Here is a 21,116-nt window from a genome sequence, read left to right as displayed (position 1 = left end):
AACCGAATTTTTGAATCGCCGGCATGCTCGCGTCATTATGAATTAAACTATCATATAAGTCAATGAATGTCGGCCAATCTCGGTAATCGCCCCTGAAAATTGGTACATCAACCTCATATACTTTTTGGTTAGTGGTAGCATTAAAAATTGTTTGGTTTGATGGGACAACAGGACTTTGAGCCGCTGTAGGAAACAAATCCATATATATAGATTTTATCACGAAATATTTGTCGTCAAATTCTCGACGAATTTCGTCTTCATCCTCCAGAGACTTGTCAGTCATCTGTTGTGACTCAATGATTGCATGATGATGAGCTTCAAAATTATTTCTAATGTCTTCAATTCCTTCGTAACGAGCTTTAAATTGATTTAACTTAGTTGAATCAGTGAGACAGGTCTGAGAACAATTATAAATTTCAGTCAAACGACTTATAAAAAAACCTCGAGTGGCTTTATTCTGACCTAAAGATTTTGCCATTATAAAAACCTATCGAACACTACGCAGATTCAGAGAGAAAAGCGATATTACTCAAATAATAATAATGATAATAAAAAAATGAAAACCAAACTGTTCCGAGTTTCAACTAGACCGAAAGAAATTCGACAAAAAAGTAAATAAATACGCCTGAAACTCTGGCCGTTCCGATATTGAACGTTAAAACGAAACAATGTTTGAAACCGAGATCCAGTCGATTGAAATCAAATGCGAATCTGTATATATAAAAAAAAACGTACTGATCTTTTTGTGTCGATGCTAATGGCCTTCATACACAAAAAAGTAAAGGAATAAACAGATTTTTCGCAAAGCATAGCACGTAATCGTGAATTTCAAATTGAGAATATTGATTGCACAATAATAAGATAAAAGTTAGTTCTTTTTAATTGGGCTCGTAAGGACCAAAAATGTTTTGTCCGCGCGGAAACGGACTTTGGCCGCAGCTGGCACAGCAAGAAGTCGCAAAAATTACTCGAGACAGGATCAAAAGATTTTTGATTACTTAACTGACCCTACCTCGCTTTTGGTCTTCCTTCCGGAGGGGCCGGCCCGTGCTGCGTCCTCTGTGCCTCGAGTGGTGAGGAAATTTGTTTATCACCACGCGTATGACCTGATGCGTTCAACGGCACTTTTTGAACCACACGATGAGAGCGACCGATTTAGCGCTTCACCGTGATTTTTAGTGGAGCATGCGCCTAAGGGCGCTGGCAGGTATAGATGGCCAGTTAAGTTCAAGAATTTAATACCGCGAGGAAAGGAAGAAGAATAACTTCTTGGTGCTGTACTCGCGGCCAATCGATAAGCTATAGGTTTATATATATAAATTCATAAGAAGTCGAAAAATAATAAAACGAAAACTGAACAGATGGCAATAAAAAAAATCAATATAAAAGGAATAGTATATTTATTGAACGATACACTGAACAGCTACTCCACCTTCTTTTTGACCAGCCACGACGTTAATAGTCGCACGACGCGTAGAAACGTGAAAATCATCCAACGAGTAAGGATTATCAACCCCATCAAGATGCAAACCAAAACCGCCAGAACATCCAAGAAGAAGTACTGGTAGAGCGGCACATCCAGGTTTCCATTCTGCAAAATGCTTCCCACTTGGGGGTTCCTCAGCACGAATTCCGTCCACCATACCACCTTCTCGAGCACGTCCATTGGAGCATCCCGTATTAGCCTCGATATAGCGTCGATCCTTTCCCTATATCTAGAAAACGTATTAGCAATAATTTCAGATTGTCCAAGTTTATCTTCACCCATTACTGTTTATTTCCGACCACTTCCATTATGGCTCGTGTGAGTGTACGCTTGGTGATCGTGTTCTTATCGAGACACAACGCGATACCTTTGGAGACGGCGTTGTCTACGTTCCGCGCTTGATCGCTGACGAAAGGTATTCCGACCATAGGCACCCCAGCGTGGATAGCTTCTTCGATAGAGTGTACACCGCCTTGAGTCAGAAATACTTTCACGTTTCTGTGAGCTGGAAAGAGACGTTTTCTTAGTACGGCGGCCAAGACGACGTCCAGACTTACCCAGCAGATCGCGTTGCGGCACCCATTGAAAAATTCTTACGTTTTTTGGTAGCCCGGGAATGTGGTGGTCGAACTTCCACAAGACGGCGTAAGGGAGGTCTTTAAAAGTTTCCAGTGTAACGTTCAAAAAGTGTTCGGGGTACTGTTCTATCATTATGGTGGTACCCAGGCTGAAGTATATAACTCCCTGCGGATTGTCGTCTAAGAAAGTCGACATTTCCTGGAAAGTGGACGTTAGTGGGCGAGCGGTTCGACGTGAAGTCTCCGACGTACGTAAGGCAGGGGTTTCGGGTACCTTGTTGGTATACCACCCCCTATCCTGACGAATTTCGGACTAAGCGGTCTGGAGTCGAATAATGGGTGGGTGTTAAGGAACACGAGGCTGATGTTTCTGAGCAACGTAAGTGGAGGTGGGACGTCGCTTCCGAAGTACTGCTGCATTTTCTCTCTCTCCACCAGGTTACCCAGCAGGAAATAGTCCTCCTTACAACTCCTGAAATATTAGCGATAGCGACTTGGAGATTTACGATACTGTTAACTCCGGAACTTTATTTTGATTTTGCCGCCGCAGGGTGAGGATAAAGACGCATGCAACGTTAAAAATATTACCTAATATAGTTGTAGACCATCCAGAACGCGGCATCTGTGCGACTGGGAAATGTCAAGTCTCTGATTGGCATAAATGCGTCCGTAAAGGTCAGCGGGTGTGTGGGGTTGCCTAAAAATGTACTCGGAACAAGTTAGGTTATTACTGCACACAAGACGCACTGGTGTGCTTGGATGTTTTAAGTATTTTACAGTACCTGTACAGTACCCTCGCAGGACCATGGTAAAACCCATCCCCACAGATACGTTCGTATATATTACGTATTATATATTTGATTGTGATCCTTCCACTAAGTGCGTATTTATGAACCTGATTCTCGGGCTTTGACCCTGCGAGGCTGTTTTCACTGGATAGTTCAAGGGGTAAGGGTAAGTACCTGTACTCTATTTATCTAACAGCTAAGTTTGAAAATAATCATTATGTGCTTGTCGATTAACAACATTCTTCTTCTTGTATTTTTGTGTCTTCCACATTGTTCTTCGATTTGTAAACAACAGTCTTTTTTTAAAACTGTAGCTTATATTGGCGGTAGATAAAGGTACGTCATAAGAATACAGATAATTATTTATGCGAATCTTACAATTAAAGATTTTTTTGAAGGTTTCTGTTTTTAACACTTTAAAATGTGGAGACCGTGGAATGAAGCAGATGTTCTCCTGTTATCCATTTGTGTTAGGATGCTAAACAAATTATTTGGAATGTTTACAATTTTATAAGAAATTCAGAAGGGAAAGTAGGAGCAGTAATAAAAACAAGTGACATAGAACATAATAAATTGTTACTTTGTACTATGTTTTTTTAAATACACGTTTCAAGAATTGCTCGGCGAAAAAGATTGAAAACATGCTTATATCCCGCTTGTTAGTGTAGGTGGATAAATTCCTAGGGCCGTACTGGAATGGTTACGGGTAAGGGTCTGCTCGGTAGGGTGTTCTATAAGTGACTGCGATTTGGGAGTAATAAATAGTAGGCAAAGTTATCACGAGGTCGGTTCTAAAAGCGCTATATTTTTGGTTGAAGTTTAATCATAAATAATTAAAAATAATGGGGGCAATTCTTAGTAGTCAAAACGACTATATAAATTACGATAATTTTGAAACGACGGAAAAAATTAAATTCTAAATTTTTGAACTAAAGAAGTGTCGCTTCGGTATTAGTTCGAACCTTGAATGAATCTAGAAGGGGCTTTCAATACATCATGACGAGTTATTCTTTCAAATTAACTTCGATCTATCAAAGACAAAATTGCATTTGAGATGCCAGGAGTTTACAGCATTCCATGCATATGCGGCAAAGAATACATTGGAGAGACCGGACGAAAAATATCAACTAGGCTCAAAGAACACGAAAGAGCCTTACGACTAAGATAAATAAACTCATCAGCTGTTGTCTAACACACTCATGAAACCCGACATAAAATTTTATTCAATAAAACTAAAATTCTTGCATGTAATCAGCTCTTCTACCAACGAAAAATCCGAGAGTCTATAGAAATCTATAAACAACCTAACAATCTTAACCGCGACTCAGGTCTCTATCTGTCACCAATATGGGAATCAGTCATCCGAGACTGTGTTTATACGCCTCATTAGGGCCCCCCTCAAACTATACATAAACTGGTACAGAGTAAAATGCGAGCCAGTTTCAGTCAAGCTCTGAAGAAGCCAACAGCGAAACGTCAGCAATTTCGACTCCGGAAAAACCGACGCAGGAGGAATCCAGAAGTTTTGTAAAAAAAAGAGTTATTCTGTTTATATATTTTCATCCTGTATAAGAGATTAGCCTTCTTTGACTCCATATCAGAAAATAGGAATCCTTTTTAAGTAAAAAATATTCTTGGTTTGATTATTCTATTGCATCGAAAACGAATGCGAAGGCGAATAATATTATTATTGTTACTTAATGTTACTTATTGTTAATGCTTTGGGTATTTAATGTCAACCTTTTAACAATGAAATTTTAAAAAAATTGCAAAATTCTATGACATTTTTTTGTTAAAAAGTTATTGTAATGTTGAAGCCTAATTAATAGATATTGATTTTAAACTCAGAATTTTATCAACGCTTTTTGGATATCAGTCTACTTTATCGGCATTTTAATTTAAAGAAAAGTACGCCGAATATTTAAAAGATACTATTAGGCAATTATTTGCAACTTCGTCGATGTGTTATGCTAAAAATAAAATTATTAAAAATTCCGCTTATATCGGAAATGGGTTTTGTCTTGCTTTTGATTCCAGATCTCCTACACAGAGGACAGGCTTCGAGTTTTGAAAAAAATCTTTTTGACGGGGTGAATGAAGGCAAAGGCAGAAATATCACGTCGTACGAATAAACGTCAAAAAATAAGGCACAGAAATTTACCTAATGCGTACGCAAAGTACATTTTTTTAACGATCCAAAACTAACTAAAATTGAAGTATTATATGAGTAAATTTCTAGAGATGTTGTTAATCCTTTTGATATTTGTTATATTTAATCTCCAAAAACAATAGATTAATTTTAATAATAAGGATCAGGATAAATGGTTGTTTATTGCAACGGAAATTAACAAACCTTGATTTTAATGTTTAAAAATTTCTAATATTCACTATAACTATTTGAAAACAGAGATAAATTGAAATCTGTTTTGTTTAATGTTGTTTGCTTTATCTCTTCAAGAAAAGTGGTAATAGGTGTTCTTACTGAGAGGACCCGGGACTATCTCATTTTTCAAATCCTCTCAAATTTCTAGACATATTTTATGTAGAATGTCTCATAACAATACTTTTTGGAATGATTAATATTTTCTGTAGTTGAGTTTCTCTTTCACAGATCCAGATTGTTGTGAAAGTTTCTATGATTTTCTAAACTATGCATGGGAGAAAGTTTAGTTTTTTTGGGCATACCGATTTTAGCATTATTTCAAGTTTTCAAATCTTTGGTAGTTACATAGGAGATCAAGTTCCCACTGGGACAATCTGTATACATTGCTGTATACACCCTTCGATATTGCATTATTATAAAGAGTGTTATTTGAATCCAATTTTTTCAATGAAACTGTTATTTCATTTTTAAATTTAAATAGTTTGGCTGTGCAAGCGGTTTCGGTACTTTTTTCACGGAGGCTTAGTGGTGGTTATTAACGAGTGCGTAAAAACCCAGATATTAAATTCCCAATATTTGTTCGTCATGTTGTTTTCATGTTTTCAGATTTTAATCCCGTTTTCATGCAAAAGCGCTTTTCGAAAACTAATCAAAAATGCCCTTTATTCCGCAAATTCCGCTTTGACAAAAGTTTAATTACAAACGAAAAAATCATATTTTTGCATTTCGCGTTAGTTTAAAAAAATGTTTGTATAGCCGATGCAAACGGCAAACCCAACTATCAACGGCGCGCGAATAATTCTGGCAATGTTTGCGTCGTTTAAATAGAAAAACGGTAAGCAAGCTTACCGAGGGCGGAGTGTTGATCGGTAAGCACGTCGGTCGACGAAATCCCAATCAGCGGGCAGCCGAATCGGTGAGCGAAACCGAACATGACGGGCATGTGTAACTCGCATATAACCAAGTCGAAACTTTCGCTCTTATTTTTCAGCAAACTCTGGACTTCCGGATGATCGAGCTCGGCTTCCGCGACCTCTTTGAACATCCTGAAGTATGTCTGCAAGATCGTGAGCCATCTTGCGGATTTCCAGTCGAGACTCCTGATCTGTGACTTTCTAAAATAGATAAAACTAACTTGGTAGCGCCACAGCGGACTCTGCTTGGAATCGGAAATTGTTTTCTTTGTCATATACTTTAATAGTAGTAGAAGAATGGATTACATGCAAGAATTTTAGTTTCATCGAATAAAATTTTATGTCCGGTTTCGTGATTGTGTTCGGCAACTGCTGATAAGTTTGTTTGTCTTAGTCTTAGTGCTCTTTCATGTTCTTTGAGCCTAATTGGTGTTTTTTATCCGGTCTCTAAAATGTATTTTTTGCCGCATATGCATGGAATGCTGTAAACTCCTAGCATCTCAAATGGAATTTTGTCTTTGACGAATCGAAGACGTTGAGAGATTTTTGGACAGTTGGTATGGAGAGGATATGAAGCGCAAATGCAGAAAGTTAGATCACTGACTGAAACTGGTAAGATTACTCTTTTTGTTACGTTGTAGAGACCATAACGTTATTCCCAATTTTTTTAAAATATCCCATCATGTTAAAACCTCGTGCGCTTATAAAACTTTTCGAAAATCTAGTTTCGCTTTACTTCGACAAAGAATTCATCATACCTGTCAGGAAATGGACCTAATCAATAAGACTTTTCTGTCTCTGCATCTTGAAATTGCTTCCATCTTGTCTCCATCCGAGTTCGATACTTAATCTCCGTTTATCTTCTACCCAGAATCACATTCAGATATTTGAAAAACTACCGTCAACACTAGGGAAACCATCAAATTCTTGTCAACTACCAAATACTGTGATAAGTGTATCATCGCACCAACTTTCGGAAACGGAAAAATTAGTTATTTATCCTTGCCCCACGTATTATCCCAAAAGAGGAAATCATTTCAAATGTCGAGTCCATCCTAACAAACTACCATCTTAAACAGCTAATTAAATTCGATTTGAAACCTAATATTGCAACGCATGAATGCATTGCCCTAATATCTTTAAAATCTAATCAAGACATCGTAATCCAGGTAAAGGACATCGTAAGCAGGTAAAGAAAATTGCTACGGTGGTCATGAACACAAATCAGAAAGATTTAAAATATTCTTACAGATGGATCATATCGTCAATTCATAACGCAACCTTAAATCTATCATTAAGGATTCTTCTCCATCAGATACCGTGAAAAAAACTGTCACCCCTCATGATTTTAAAATTCCTCGTCTCTACGGACTCCCAAAGATTGACAAACCAGGCCGAAGGGGTAATTTCGGCCTATTGTCAGCACCATTAGTTCTCCAACATATTCTCTAGCAAAATATCTGGCTTTCTTATAAACAACCTTAAGAGGGAAAACTGACAGTTTCGTACTTAATGCCTTTCACTTCATTGAACAAATAAAAAGCATTACATTAGATACACAAGATATTCTGGTTAGTTTCGACGTAGAATCCCTCTATAGTTCCTATTCCTAAAATTCTCACTATCATTTCAGATATATTAAAATCCGAGAATCTGGAACCTAATCTTCTCACCTTAAGTGAAAAATGCTTATTTTTAACATATTTTTCTTTTAACGGTCAAATTTTTGAACAAACGTCGGGAGTTCTCCCCTATCACCAGTTATCGCGAATATATTTATGGAAGCCTACGTCGATATTACTTTTGTTATTTGGGCTTATGGTCAGAAAACCCTAGTAGATTTTCTTAGACATTTATACTCTTTACATCCTAACATAAGTTTTACCATTGAAATAGGTTCTTATAAATAGAAAATCAGACCTAAAATTGGGTCATTGTGTTTACAGAAAACCTACGGATACAGAACGATACCTTAATGCATTGTCACATCACCATCCGGCCCAAAAATCATCGATTATCACCTCTCTTGTTTACAGAGTCGCAACAGTATTAAAACAACTTACCTCTGCTCTTCTCTATAATTTCGACATTAAAGATATTAAGCGTTCCATCACAAAATACCCTTCACCACAACCTTCCAATAGCAATGAAACAGAAACCACTGTTGTCCTTCCTTATATTCAAAACATTACTGACCACATATCTTGTCCAAAAATCTCTCAATATCTTCGATCCGTCAAAGACAAAATTCCATTTGAGATGCCAAGAGTTTACAGAATTCCATGCATATGCGGCAAAGAATCCATTGAAGAGACCGGACGAAAAATATCAACTAGGCTCAAATAATAAGAACAACTACCGAACACAATAACGAACATAAAATTTTATTCGATAAAGCTAAAATTCTTGCATGTAATCAATTCTTCTACCAAAGAAAAATCCGAGAGTCTATAGAAATTTATAAGCAATCTAACAATCTTAACCTGTCACCAATATGGGAATCAGGCATCCGAGACGGTGTTTATGCCCTCATTTAGCTCGGCCCCCCTCAAACAATGTAAAAGCAGGTACAGAGTAAAATGCGAGCCAGTTTCAGTCAAGCTCTGAAGAAGCCAACAGGATGATTGGCGAAACGTTAGCTAGTTCGACTCAATAAAAACCGACGCAGGAGGAATTCAGTAGTTTTATAAAAAGTATTACAGTACAGAAAAATGTAATAAGATCTTGTTTAAAGCGTTTGTGACGGCTACTTTGTTGAATAGTTTCTTTGAAAAAATGAATTTTGACTTTTGAGTGTTTTTGATAGCGACAAACCTGTGTTTATAGGATACCTGTTAAAAATTTTATTCGTTATATATTTTAAATTGGTAAATTATACCAACAAAAGATTCTTTTTGGATAAGTAAAACATTCGCATCTATTGGATATTACATTATGTGATTATGTTTAATAAATAAATAATAACTTAAATAAACACAATTTAGTACTTAATAAATAAAAAAAAAACAATAGTTTACTATCTCCTGTAGTAAAGTAAGTAAACACTAATCTCATGGGATTTTATTTCTATAGAAGTCTTTTCCCAGACTGACGCTTTCGTAAACTAATAAAATGTTAAGATTTATATAGTGTTCTCCCGTCTAATCTCAAAAAATGTACCTTTAAAACAATTTTAAATGAAAATGAAATGTGTTTTGCTTAAATCAGAAGGCTTTTCAGGACACTAATGAATACTTCGAGCTACTCTGAAATGACTTCTTGTATTATGGTTCCTGAAAAAAAATGTTTAACTGTTCAGTTGCATGCATGTGAACCTATTTTGTGTAGTTATTAATTACTTCTATCTATAACATAAAAACTATAGCTATTTCCCAGTAACTCCCAATGTTTTGTTATTTGCATTATTGACTTGCCCGTTATTGGTGTGTAACTTATTTAAATTTCTATTCTATTTTATTCAACCACTTATTATACAGGATCCTTCAACACAAATACAAAAAACTTAAGAGAACAGACAAATTCTTGTTTAAAATAAAGGGTTCGTTATTTTTTTTTTAATTTTTTCATTTTTTATTTTAAATACAGAAATACATAGAACATTAAAATATTAATGAAGCTTTTTCCTCATATTTTTTTCATTGTTTGTAAATAAGTGGAGAGAATTAGACTCCCCTATCATTCATAACAATATGTAATGACGTGGAAAAAATAAATTTCTGCCGACGGGCTCATTGGAAACTATTTTCAATTAGGAAAAAAACATTTTCGGTCCGAAATCTCTTGGTAAACGAGCTTGAGTCCTCTACACTTGGTATGAATCTAACTGTTGCACTTTTAATATCTTTAATGCAGCAGTACTTAATTATGCTTCAATTTTAATACTACTCGTCTCCGGTCGCCCTTCCAGAATATTTACCACAGCAAATTCTTTTTTTTTTTCGAAACTTCGAGATGCAGGCTTTATTGACGCCTGGCAAACAAGCTGTTATGAAGAGGCATACGTATAGAATGCGCTTGTGTATAAAGGGAACCTTCCACGGAATTTCCGTTTGCATTGTTGTATATCAGCCATTTTTGCATTACTGTAATTCACCATTATTGAATTAAAACTCTTACTACCGACCAATTAAATTAAAACAAACATTTTTTTCTATAAAGCCAGACTAAATACCAACAGAATTAGAATTATTTGCTTAACTTGCCCAAACAGCCAAAATGGGAGAGTATAGACCACTTAAAGATAAGAGCGCCGACCTACGTATATATTGGTGCGTATTGTTTGGAAATAAAAAATAAATAGGTATTTTGGTATTCTTTATCGTTTGATTTAGTTCTTTCCTCTTTTCAAGACATAAAATATCTAGGTTAATACATTTTTTTAAAACTGCCCAACGTCAGATATTCTTAAAATATTTAAATAAAATATTATTTGACCATCAAATAATAATGCGTATTAAAATAATCAAACAGCGGACACGCCCCATTCGTTTAAACTCGCAAGACAAAGACAACAATTCCCATTACTAGCCTTTTTTTCTATTGCTTACTTTTCGTAGACGTAGTGGAGGTCTATTTCTCTGATGCGGGGGTAAGTACTTTCCATCGGGTCAGTGGTAAGTACGGTGAGATCGTGACCTTTGTCTGCAAGTTTTTTCCATATTGGCCGGAAAAATAAGTTGTGGCTGTAACTCGGATGCGAGGCAATAGCCAAGATCCTCGCGCACAGGCACTCAGCCAACAAGAACGACGTAATTATAAACAACTCTTTGATGATCATGTCGTATAGCGATCTGCTTGTCCGTTGGGCCCTACGGTTTTGTTTTGTATCGTTCTTATCGCCGGTTTTGGGTCGTCATTGTTTAACTGTTTACCTAAACTGATTGAGTGATGTTTAACGCGGTTATACCCTGTTTGATTGAAAGGCAGGGTAAAAAAAACAGTTACATTGAAACTCGGTCGGTTATGTCGACGTCTGCCGAAATTTCCGGTCATCGGTGTGCCCTTTTTCAAAGCAACTTCCCTTTCTAAAAGAGACGAAAACTGCCGGTTTTTGGAGATAAGTTCAAACAAAAAAAGTAACAGTAAAAACCTCACATAGATATTTGCTACCCTTTCATTATTGTAAAGAATTGTTGTAACACTTTTGCTACTCTATGAAATGTAAATTCACGAAAAAATTTCCTTATTTTCGATTTTTTGCGCATTTAAAGTAAAGAAAGTTGGCACTTGGGTTTGGACGACGTGATCCGAGTACGCCAATAACTGCGTTCTGCCAAATTGTTGATTTGTAATACAGTTTTGTACACTCACTAATTGTACCTTGGCTCAAATAGCGATTTTCACACACTTAACTCGTGTTCCTAGAACATTTAATGAGATCTAGGCGTATTTAAATACATTGGTTAGATTTTAAATCTCGTGCTTTCTCAGAATTGTTTTCATAGTTTGTTCTCAAGTTCCTGATTCATCGGCATATCTTTTTTTTGTTTTATTATTTTTTTTAATCCACCAAGAATGTAGACAGCAAGCAATTTGTACATCGACCAAAATCCTTAGAGAAAACGACTTCTTATTTTTGGTCAGTTTGAGAAGGTAAGGTCAATAAACAAGTTACAAGAAATAGGACCCTTTCAAAATAATCCTATGACGTCATCACGGAGGCAAAAGGCATCAAATTAGCTGGCAAGAATATCACTAAGTAATTACTAAGTAATTTGCCGTTGATTTTTCGAGAGATTAAACTCAAGGTAAAGTAATTACCGACGATATCATAATTTGACAACATTAGTTTTCGTCTATTTCTTACAAGTAGTGCCGACGATCAGGAGATTATTCTTGACTTGGCCCATATTTTTAATATAGCCAATTTGAAAATGTAAAAAAATGTACAAATCAAAATTAGGAGATTTAGGTACATTATTTGAAATAGTATATCTTTTGTGAATTGTTAGCAAATATTCAATATTGAGTGTTTTCTATTGCTTTCAGAAATACGAAGAAGGCCCTGCTTATTAGTTATTATTCTGGTGCTGCCATGCATTGTTGGCCAGTTTCACGAAAAATATTCAAAGGATTTTGGCATCGGCCATGTTGTAAGTTGCGTTTTATTTTAGTTTTTTTTTGTTGTTGTTTTTTTTAATTTAGCAAAGGGGAATTGCACAGTCAGTTCACAATATGACTTATTTGGTAGTTTTGATTACTAACCCACTGACTGCAATAGTATTATTCATATATGTTGTATTATTTTAAATTGTGAATATAAGTATTTAATTCGGTTTTGGAAACTACTGTTCGATATTTAGTTGTTCTTACGATTATAACACAATAATTATGATAACGGCAATTATTATCGCTAATTATTTGTCAATGTTTACTTGAGGAGGTCGTTATTCCAAATTGTTACGAGCGTTTTGCTGACTCACTTCGCACACATCATTCTACTAAAACCGCTTGGTCAAGTATCTTTTTATTCACTGATTATTAATTTTTTTCTCGGAGTAGACTTAAAAAGGCTATGCAAATTAAAAACAACGGACTACCAATAAAAAATCTCTCGGAATTTCAAACATTGCGGCCTACTTTATCTCAGAAAACAGGGAAGTTATATATTTAATATAAATTGATGATTGTAGTAGCTGTCTTATTGCGGGAAAAAATATTTAGAAAATGAAGCTGATGATAGTGTTTTGAAGACAAATCTAAGCACACCATGTTGCAGACAGTAAAAATGGAATTGTTGCTTTAAAATCATCCGATTTTTAGGTTTTTAACAGAATAAATTTCGACGAGTTTTATAAATATTTCCGAAACTAGCAGACAATCTTATTCTACTTTAACCATCATTATATTGTTAAACTAACCAAAACTAACCAAAACTATTTTTTAATTAATTTTAAATAAAATAATTTTTTCTTATAAATCCATTGTTGTGTATTCATTTGTATTTGAAGGAAAAAAAAACAATAAAAATATTTTTTTTTATATGAAAATCTCCTAATGTTATAATTTTATGCTGAAAGAAAAACTAACTAAATTTTTCTTTAGTTTTCGAAACCCTTTTAAATGTCACTTTGTCATTCGATTTATCATGACACAAAACTGCATTTACAAAAATTACCTGTTTATCGTGACACCGGTTTTTAAAATGCTGCATTAGTAACAAGATTTCTTTCGAAAAATCGTCGCTGGGCGGGGCAAGTTTGCAGCGCATAGCGCGAAGCAGCTTTTAATTATAAATGGAAATAACTTCACGGTTTCGTGTGAGAAAGGGAGGCATTGTTTTTATATTGTGCTCCTGCGGGCCACTATGGAACATTCGCAAACTCGATGTAGTTTAATTGTGCATGCATCCTGTATAAAATGTCGTTCACATATCGTCGAACTTCAAAGTTTCAACAAACATCGGTAAATATTAAAATTTGCACAAATAACAGCGTTGTCGAATGATATTTTAGCAAATTTCTAGCGCCCTGTATAATTAACGAAACCTGAAACTCTCTCACCACACGGTTTAGGATACTGTTCAAATAAAATTATTCCATCTTTAACGGTTTTTAATTTATCTAAAACACAGATTTGAAATTATTGCCAATTTTCAATAATCGGGGGAACCATTTTTCAGTTCATTTGGATTTGCGGCGCACCCTGTATATTTTTGAAAAATTGTCAAGAATAAAAGTTTATGGTGTCATTTCCTCTGCGTCTTCTGGGCGTGGCAAGTTCATAGCGTGAAGCAGCTTTTTATTATTAAAGGAAGGAGCTTCGCGGTTTCGTGTGGTAAAGGGACGCATTGTTTTTCTAACGTGCCCCTGCGGACCACTATGGAGCTTTCGGAAAATCGATGTAATATAATTGTGCATACACCCTGTATAAAATGTCCTTCACATCTCGTCGAACTTCAAAGTTACAGCAAACATCGGTAAATATTAAAATTGCGAGTCCCGTATAATTGACGAAACCTGAAAGTCTCTCACGACACGCTTTACGATACTGTTCAAATAAAATTATCCCATCTTTAACGGTTTTTCATTTATCACCAATAATTTACCCACAAAAACGGAAATTTTTAGGATATTTTAGATTTTTTGCCCATAAACGACTCACCCTGTATATGATATAATCATTCTTCGCTTCCTGGTTTAAGAATTTTTTGAAAATAGTAAATGGTTTTCGAAAAAATAAGTTTTTTCTGAAAATCAATGACGTCATCGCGTGTTGACAGTGCCCGAAATAACGATTTCAATATGGATTTTTGCACTGCACATACAAAAATTGTAGGTCTTGATGCGGCCTATGACAGCGTTTGAATCAATGAGCCATATTTTTTACGATTTTTGATTTGCGGCTAATAATTTACTCTCTAAAAAACAATTTTCTAGGTCTTTTAGATTTTTGCCTATAATTTCAAAACCCTGTATATAATCAAAAAAATGCACGAAATAAATGTTATGCACTGGATTTTTTGCGTCTGCCGGTTAAAGAATTTTGCCAATCGGAAGAACGACTATGGAGGGAAACATATTTTTCTGAAATCTAAAATTACCAAAAAAAAAAAAAAATTGAAACATTTTTAAAAAATACTTGGTAAAATTGTATTGCGCTAATTTATACTGTTTCAATGTGGACACGGTCTTTTAATTCTCTGCTAAATTTGAAGTTGATATCTGCAAATTTAGGACACGTGCTAAATTAAAAATGTGTTATTTTTAATTTAGCACGGAATATCGGGAACACCCTGTACAATAGGTGAAAACCTTAAATACAAAAGTTTTTTCTGTCTATGGGGGCTATATCACAATATAAACGAAATCTTATTTACAGTCTTTCAGTTATAACGAATTTTCTATAATAGGGGGACCTATTTTTCAGTTTTTTGAATTTGCGGCACACCCTGTATATTTTTGAAAAATTGTCAAAAATAAAAGTTTATAGAGCCGTATCTTCTGCGTCTCCTGTTTCAAGAATTTTTTTGGTCTCCTAAACAGTTTTTGGAAAATGATGTTTTTTGTAGACCCTTGCACACGCGATTTTTTATTTTTTCAGAATACTTCCCGACCCCCCAGCCCCCCCATTTTCAATATATGAAGTCGATAGCTTCAAATTTCGGACACTTATCGTGTTTCATAGCAAGGTCCAAAAGTAGTGGAAAATCTCGAAAAAAAGATGGAAACCAACTATACTGCGCGCATGACGACACCATGATCTTATCTGGCCACTCGAGATACCTTCAAACAAAATCGTCACTAGTGAACGACATTACGAACATGTGGTTACATTGGTTCACGGTCGCTTTGCTATGTTTCTACAATTCGTGCCAGGCGGCCGATATTTTGGCCGTGGCTCCTCAGCCGCAGCTGAGCCACCAGATAGCCTTAAGGCCCCTTTGGATTGAACTGGCTAAGCGAGGACACAATATCACTTTGATCACGACTCATCCCGCAAGGAACTCGACGCTGAAGAACTTGAGAGAGATAGATATCGGCTACTGCATCGATATTAGAGAGAGATACAACATCACGAGTAAGTCACCTGAGGACTAACAAAATTAAATCATAATAATGATGGCAGCCAGTATGTCTATTGTCGGAATCCAATTCGAGCTGCCCCATATTTATTTGAAAGTTGAATTTACCACACTGTACTTTACCACGTTATAAGTACTAAATATATTTAATCCTCGTCACAAATTTTTAGCTACCTTCGGGTGGTAAAATTATAGGTTTTGTATATTTATTCTCTGAATTTCCGATAACAGCTGAAATGATTTATCGAAATTAAGGAAAATTGTACTCCTCTTGCGCCACACAGTGATCAAATTTAAATTTAAAATTTAAATTATAATAAATTGGTATTTATAAATTTTTAGTGTTTTGACAGATATACATCGCAGTTAGTAGATTACTTTTTACTTTGGTATTTAAAAGTTTACAAAAGAGCTCTCTTTATTATTATTATATTTTATAATATATTGCAATTTTGTTTTTACTGGGTATAAAATTTGATTCGCCCTGTGCTAACTAGTAGTAAGTATTCTATATATATCGTAAAACAAATGTTTTTTTCGTCATAATATTGCAGTAATGTGACATCGTGTGGCTCGACTTTTACGCGACCATTTTGTTTTCCCAGGGATGGCCTGCGATGAGGCCGTGAGTTCCGTTACCGTAGCAACGGCGATTACCAACGCCAACTTCGAGTGTATGGAGGCTCAGCTCTCGAGTGCGGAGGGTCAAAATTTGCTTAACAACCAAGACAACCATTTCGATTTGCTCATAACGGAAGCGCAATTGGCCACGACTATAGCGTTCAGTTGGAAATTTCAAGTTCCTTATATCGGTACGTACTACAAAAGAAAAAAGTTACCCAGTCCTTGCGGTAGCTCGAAATTAGTAAACCCACTGGCACCGACACCCGCACAAACTACGCTACTACCTACCAGGTCGATAACGATGAGTGACTATAATCATCGGTAATGATGTAAGTAGTTAAAAAATGACCCGGTCGGTCATTGAGAAGGAAATTAAAGTTAATTCTGCGCAAACTTGCGTTCTAATATTGTCTCAGTATGTCTCCAACGGTAATGTTAATCAATAATGCCATTTAAAAAAGTAAAATTACCTACACTAGGTGCTGGCGCTCTTACTGAAATTAGGACATTGTCGGCAGCATGATTAATTGTTGGACACAGCTCAAGTTTGATTGCTGTATTTGTTTTTCTTCTCACTCTCTGATCCAAAAATATTAATTTTGGTTTCGATGAGAATATCACAGTTATCTATAATTCTGCATGCTTTATAACATACTTTTCTGCTAAATCGAGTGGCTTATAGTTATTTTGCTCCTGTGGGAAACGTTTTTTCTCTCTATGCGACCAATATACCCAACGGTATACACTGTTACAGTTTGGAGATATAGTCAACAGCAGGTGCACCTTCGAAAGGTTGCTATTCTAATATACTTAATCGGATACTATGTTTATTTAATACACATACAATCATTTTTTGTGGTGGGGATATAGTCTATACGTATTTATTGTGAGTGTATAAATCAGAGTTTTTAAAGTAAATGACTAGATATTAAGGTGCCTTTTTAAAGTATTCATATTTATACATACATTCATTTCAGTTCTTTTTCCGCTTCCTTGTCCTTAGTAATTTTATCTCAACCTCCAACATCAAAACTAGTTAATAATAATAACATTGGTAATTGGAAAGATTTTTGATCAACGAACTTACTTCTTTAGCTTTAACTCTATTTTCCATATTGTTAACTTTTAGCTCCGTTCCCATCCTTCACGTTACGACCGAGAAAATGTACAACTATCAGCAAGATATGAGTTATTACAGGCCAAGTGAAACCGCTTTGTTTGAAAAGGCTGGATCTAACTCGATTTAATGTCTTTGATCTCCTGTTATTTTTTAGGAATAACTTCTTTGGACGCTTCACTTCCCTTCCATATAGCGGCCGGAAATTCCATCCATCCGATAGCCGTGCCCGATCACAACCTCCGAGTCCAAGATCCCGCCCATCTAAGCTTTTCCGAGAGGTTTTCCAGCGCATTTTACAACTACGCCTACCGGCTGCTGCTGAGGTTCCAATTTTATCCCGAAGCGCACTCGAGGATGAAGAAATTTTTCGGCGAAGATCTGCCGCCATATACTGAGCTACAGAAAAACATGAGCATGCTATTCGTTACCACTAACCCCCTGTTTCATTCGGTGAGGGCGTTGATGCCCAACACTATTACGTTCTGGAACGGTCTTCAGATATCCGAGGAGAAACCACTGCCAAAGGTATCTTTGAAATTAAAAGAACTTAGATCTTCTATTACCACTATTGTATCATCTGTAAACTAAACTAATAATGAAGACTACCATGGTCATATACAAGTTTAATCTTGTGACCGAGCTGAGTACGGTCAGCCATTAAAGTCTCGACTAAGGACTTCAATACTTCGTTCATTAAGAACTCAAAATATCTTGTAGATATCATTGAGGATATGATAAAATTATTAGCTTCGATGTAGAAACTATAAGTCAATATCTCAGAAAGACATGGGCGAGGCTAGATTGAGGGAAGGCACAACGTTTTCAGAAAGGACTTCGTTGCCATTTGAGGTGCGGTCTGAATAACTCTTATTTTTATCTTAAACACAAAATTTATATCCAGTATAATGATTTGCCGAAGGGTTCTTCACTTTTTCAGGAAATGAATAAGAAATGCTATAAATCTGACTTCAATATGTTCGCGATACTTTGATAATCTGGAATGAACCCAATAATTCACATAATTTCATGCAGTGAAATTAAGCATTGAGATAGAGAGAAAATCCTATCTGCTGTTTGTAGTTGTCATTCTGCTAAAGAGTAGTAGAAGTGTTTATTGAAGACAAACACAGAGCAATGAGAATTTGCACACCAGAGATCTCTGGAAATGAATAATATTAAAATAAGTTTACTTCATAATGGTTAACCATATAACCAGTTTTCAAACAGGATTAATACACCTTCCACACGATAAAGACACTCTTTCACTCTTTACGATTTCGTATATACAAGATCAGAAAAGATCAGATGAATAGCGGAAGAATTTAACATCCGAACAGTTTTCAAGTAAGGAACGACTTTAAGAGTGGAGGGAGAGTGGTATATTGAAGAAACAAAGCTTCTTCTAAATATGCGACACGAAGAACATTGTATTGTATTGTCCACAGAGAATTCAGTAGAAAAGGCGAAAATTTAAAGAAATAGTAACAACGGATTTAGCAACCCAAGCATGGAAGTGCTCATAATTTGGTACCTATTAGTAAAGCACATCAGCATTGGTGTCCTTGGTAGACCGCTTCATGATTGGCTACATTCATCTACTCATCTCACAAATGAATACCTCAAATGAGGATATAGGCGCAGTAATTGTCACAATTAGTGTAGTTTTCAGTAATTAAGTAACGTAAAGACACAAGAAGTTCGAAGTTCTTTTATCTTCAACTTCCAAAGGTTCTGTCAACCTTGTTTTGTAGGAACTCGCCGAGTTCTTAGACGATGCGAAGCATGGGGCGATATTCTTCAGTTTCGGAAGTATCATCCCGGCCGATCTGGTAGACGACAAGACGAAGTTGGAGATTATGGAAACCTTTGCCAAACTTCCGTACAAAGTTTTGTGGAGGATCAAGCACGAGTTTACGAAGATCCCGCCGAACGTCAGGGTCGAAACCGGCTGGGTACCGCAGCAGGATATTCTGAGTAAGCGTCGATTTTCATCCTGAATCAGGTATCGATTTTCGCTTTTAGGGCACCCAAATTTGAAGCTGTTCATAAACCACGGAGGATTGCAATCGCTTCAAGAAGCGGTGGTACACGGGGTACCGTCGATAAGTGTGCCGTTCTTCGGCGATCATTTCATGAACGCCCGCAGGATGAACCTGCTTGGTTACGGTATAGAGATCGCGAGAAGCGCCCTCAACGAAAAAACCCTGACGGAAGCGGTGACTAAAATAATGACCGAATCGAAGTGAGGACGTTATGGGTGGTCCAGTGGCGGTTAACGAGTCGGTTTGTTTAGGTACCGCGACAAGGCAAAGGAAGTCGGGGAGATATTTAAAGACTTGGATTTTCCTTCTTTGGAAAAGGCCGTCTGGTGGACCGAGTACGTAATCAGGAACAAAGGGGCGTGGCACCTTCAAAACCCCGCGCTACGCATACCCCTCTGGCAGTATTACCTCTTGGATGTCATCGGGATCGTTTCGTTGGTCGTGTTTGCCTTCTTCTACTCGTTGGTTAAAATGTGGAGGCTTATGTTGAGGCTAGTCCTGCGAAAGCGCAGGAAGGCAAAAACCGAATAATGTTGCTGTTTTACAATTCGTATGTATTTGTAGCAAGAAAAATAAAAAAATGATTTTATATTTGAAAACTTAATTCATATGTGTTTGAATCTATTCTAGCCAGACAGGCACATTTGAACCACTTAGTACGGCATTATACCTCCATATGTCCCTAAACGTCCATATTCTTCTCCTCTACCTCCATATATGTTGTAGTCTAAGAGCTAACAACGTTTTCGAGAGAGAATTTCAGGTAGGCCGCTTTTTAGGTATGCTATCTCTCTCACTCTCTCGGACGTCACAAGGGCTATCTGGGTGGCGTTAGTGGTCTCATTCATCAATGCGCATCGTACCTCTACAGGTAAAATATCACTTTTTTAAATCATTTTAAGAAGATTTCTTTTTGTTATTGTTTCAATTAGACAAATGAATCCATTATCGCTAGATATCTTTATTTATGTTTAAGCTGTGGCAAACGCCAATTTTGAATTTAAAAAAAAATTCAAAATATTCTAGTAGGGCTGAAATTTTTATATGATGTTATTTGTATATCTAAAAACTCAAAATCATTTGCTAAACAATAATTCAATTGTTGAACCTTTAGCCAGACCGATTTAAAAGTTAAAAGTGATTGGGCATGTTGGAACAGTACACACTGTCACCCGTTAGTTGGGCATGCGAGATAGACGACAGCCGCTGTTTGTCAATTTAGTCATATTGGTGTATCGATTGCTGTTATGTTATACCAATGTCTTTAACGAAATTGTGCTACAATGACTGATGATACCTGTCGATATCGTCTTCGATCAATATTTTACACCGTCGTTCACGTCGGGATGAATCAATCAATAAAATTCGTGCACATAATTTTGTAGCTGAATTTAAAAATATTTGTTTTCAAGAAGCTCTTGTTATTTTTTTATTGACTGGTGACGAAATGTCGTCATTCATAATTTATGTGAACTTCAATGAGTGCTATTCATACATGGTTGAAGGTTATAAAGTTATTCAAAGTGTACGAAATTCTAGGGAATTCTTTATTGAAAGCTCTACCATGCTTTTTTTCCGGAAAGGTAAACTTCGACCTTCGAACTGTTAGAGCAATCAAATCAGAACAGTATCAGTCAGCCTGTCAAAATATTATAGCA

General features: G+C 36.2%; 2 protein-coding genes across 3 annotated transcripts; one reads left to right on the top strand and one right to left on the bottom strand.

The window, feature by feature from the left end:
• Positions 1 to 1,415: 1,415 nt before the first annotated feature.
• LOC132697956 (UDP-glucosyltransferase 2-like) lies at positions 1,416 to 11,275 on the bottom strand. Its single transcript, XM_060663747.1, has 8 exons — positions 11,021 to 11,275; positions 10,697 to 10,957; positions 6,085 to 6,350; positions 2,653 to 2,761; positions 2,317 to 2,536; positions 2,044 to 2,263; positions 1,772 to 1,991; positions 1,416 to 1,715 (listed from the first exon to the last, which is right to left on the bottom strand). Exons 2-8 carry the CDS (start codon positions 10,924 to 10,926, stop codon positions 1,424 to 1,426), a joined length of 1,557 nt encoding a protein of 518 aa, XP_060519730.1. The 5' UTR covers positions 10,927 to 10,957; positions 11,021 to 11,275; the 3' UTR covers positions 1,416 to 1,423.
• Positions 11,276 to 11,921: 646 nt separating this feature from the next.
• LOC132698387 (UDP-glucosyltransferase 2-like) lies at positions 11,922 to 20,021 on the top strand. 2 transcript variants are annotated; one of them, XM_060664407.1, is made up of 8 exons: positions 11,922 to 12,060; positions 12,138 to 12,241; positions 15,276 to 15,668; positions 16,278 to 16,484; positions 17,571 to 17,941; positions 19,168 to 19,390; positions 19,439 to 19,658; positions 19,710 to 20,021. In XM_060664407.1, the coding sequence occupies exons 2-8, from the start codon at positions 12,184 to 12,186 to the stop codon at positions 19,987 to 19,989; spliced, it is 1,752 nt and encodes a 583-aa protein (XP_060520390.1). In that variant the 5' UTR covers positions 11,922 to 12,060; positions 12,138 to 12,183; the 3' UTR covers positions 19,990 to 20,021. The 2 variants fall into 2 exon arrangements, with proteins under 2 accessions (XP_060520390.1, XP_060520391.1); XM_060664408.1 differs by having other exon boundaries at positions 15,192 to 15,668.
• Positions 20,022 to 21,116: the final 1,095 nt, after the last annotated feature.

This window comes from Cylas formicarius, unplaced genomic scaffold, assembly GCF_029955315.1.
Source record: "Cylas formicarius isolate icCylForm1 unplaced genomic scaffold, icCylForm1.1 PGA_scaffold_2__14_contigs__length_35257938, whole genome shotgun sequence".
Lineage (NCBI taxonomy): Eukaryota > Metazoa > Arthropoda > Insecta > Coleoptera > Brentidae > Cylas > Cylas formicarius.
Note: the sequence above shows the minus strand (reverse complement) of the source record. Positions and strands in the feature narration are given on the sequence as shown.

Coding starts and splice junctions, on each gene's coding strand:
- LOC132697956 (XM_060663747.1), bottom strand. CDS start 10,926: ATGATCATCAAAGAGTTGTTTATAATTACGTCGTTCTTGTTGGCTGAG. Junction 2,264..2,316: donor ACCCGAAACCCCTGCCTTAC/GTACGTCGGAGA, acceptor TCCACTTTCCAG/GAAATGTCGACTTTCTTAGA. Junction 1,992..2,043: donor GCCGCAACGCGATCTGCTGG/GTAAGTCTGGAC, acceptor GTCTCTTTCCAG/CTCACAGAAACGTGAAAGTA.
- LOC132698387 (XM_060664407.1), top strand. CDS start 12,184: ATGCATTGTTGGCCAGTTTCACGAAAAATATTCAAAGGATTTTGGCAT. Junction 12,242..15,275: donor ATTTTGGCATCGGCCATGTT/GTAAGTTGCGTT, acceptor CGTGTTTCATAG/CAAGGTCCAAAAGTAGTGGA. Junction 19,391..19,438: donor ACCGCAGCAGGATATTCTGA/GTAAGCGTCGAT, acceptor TTTCGCTTTTAG/GGCACCCAAATTTGAAGCTG.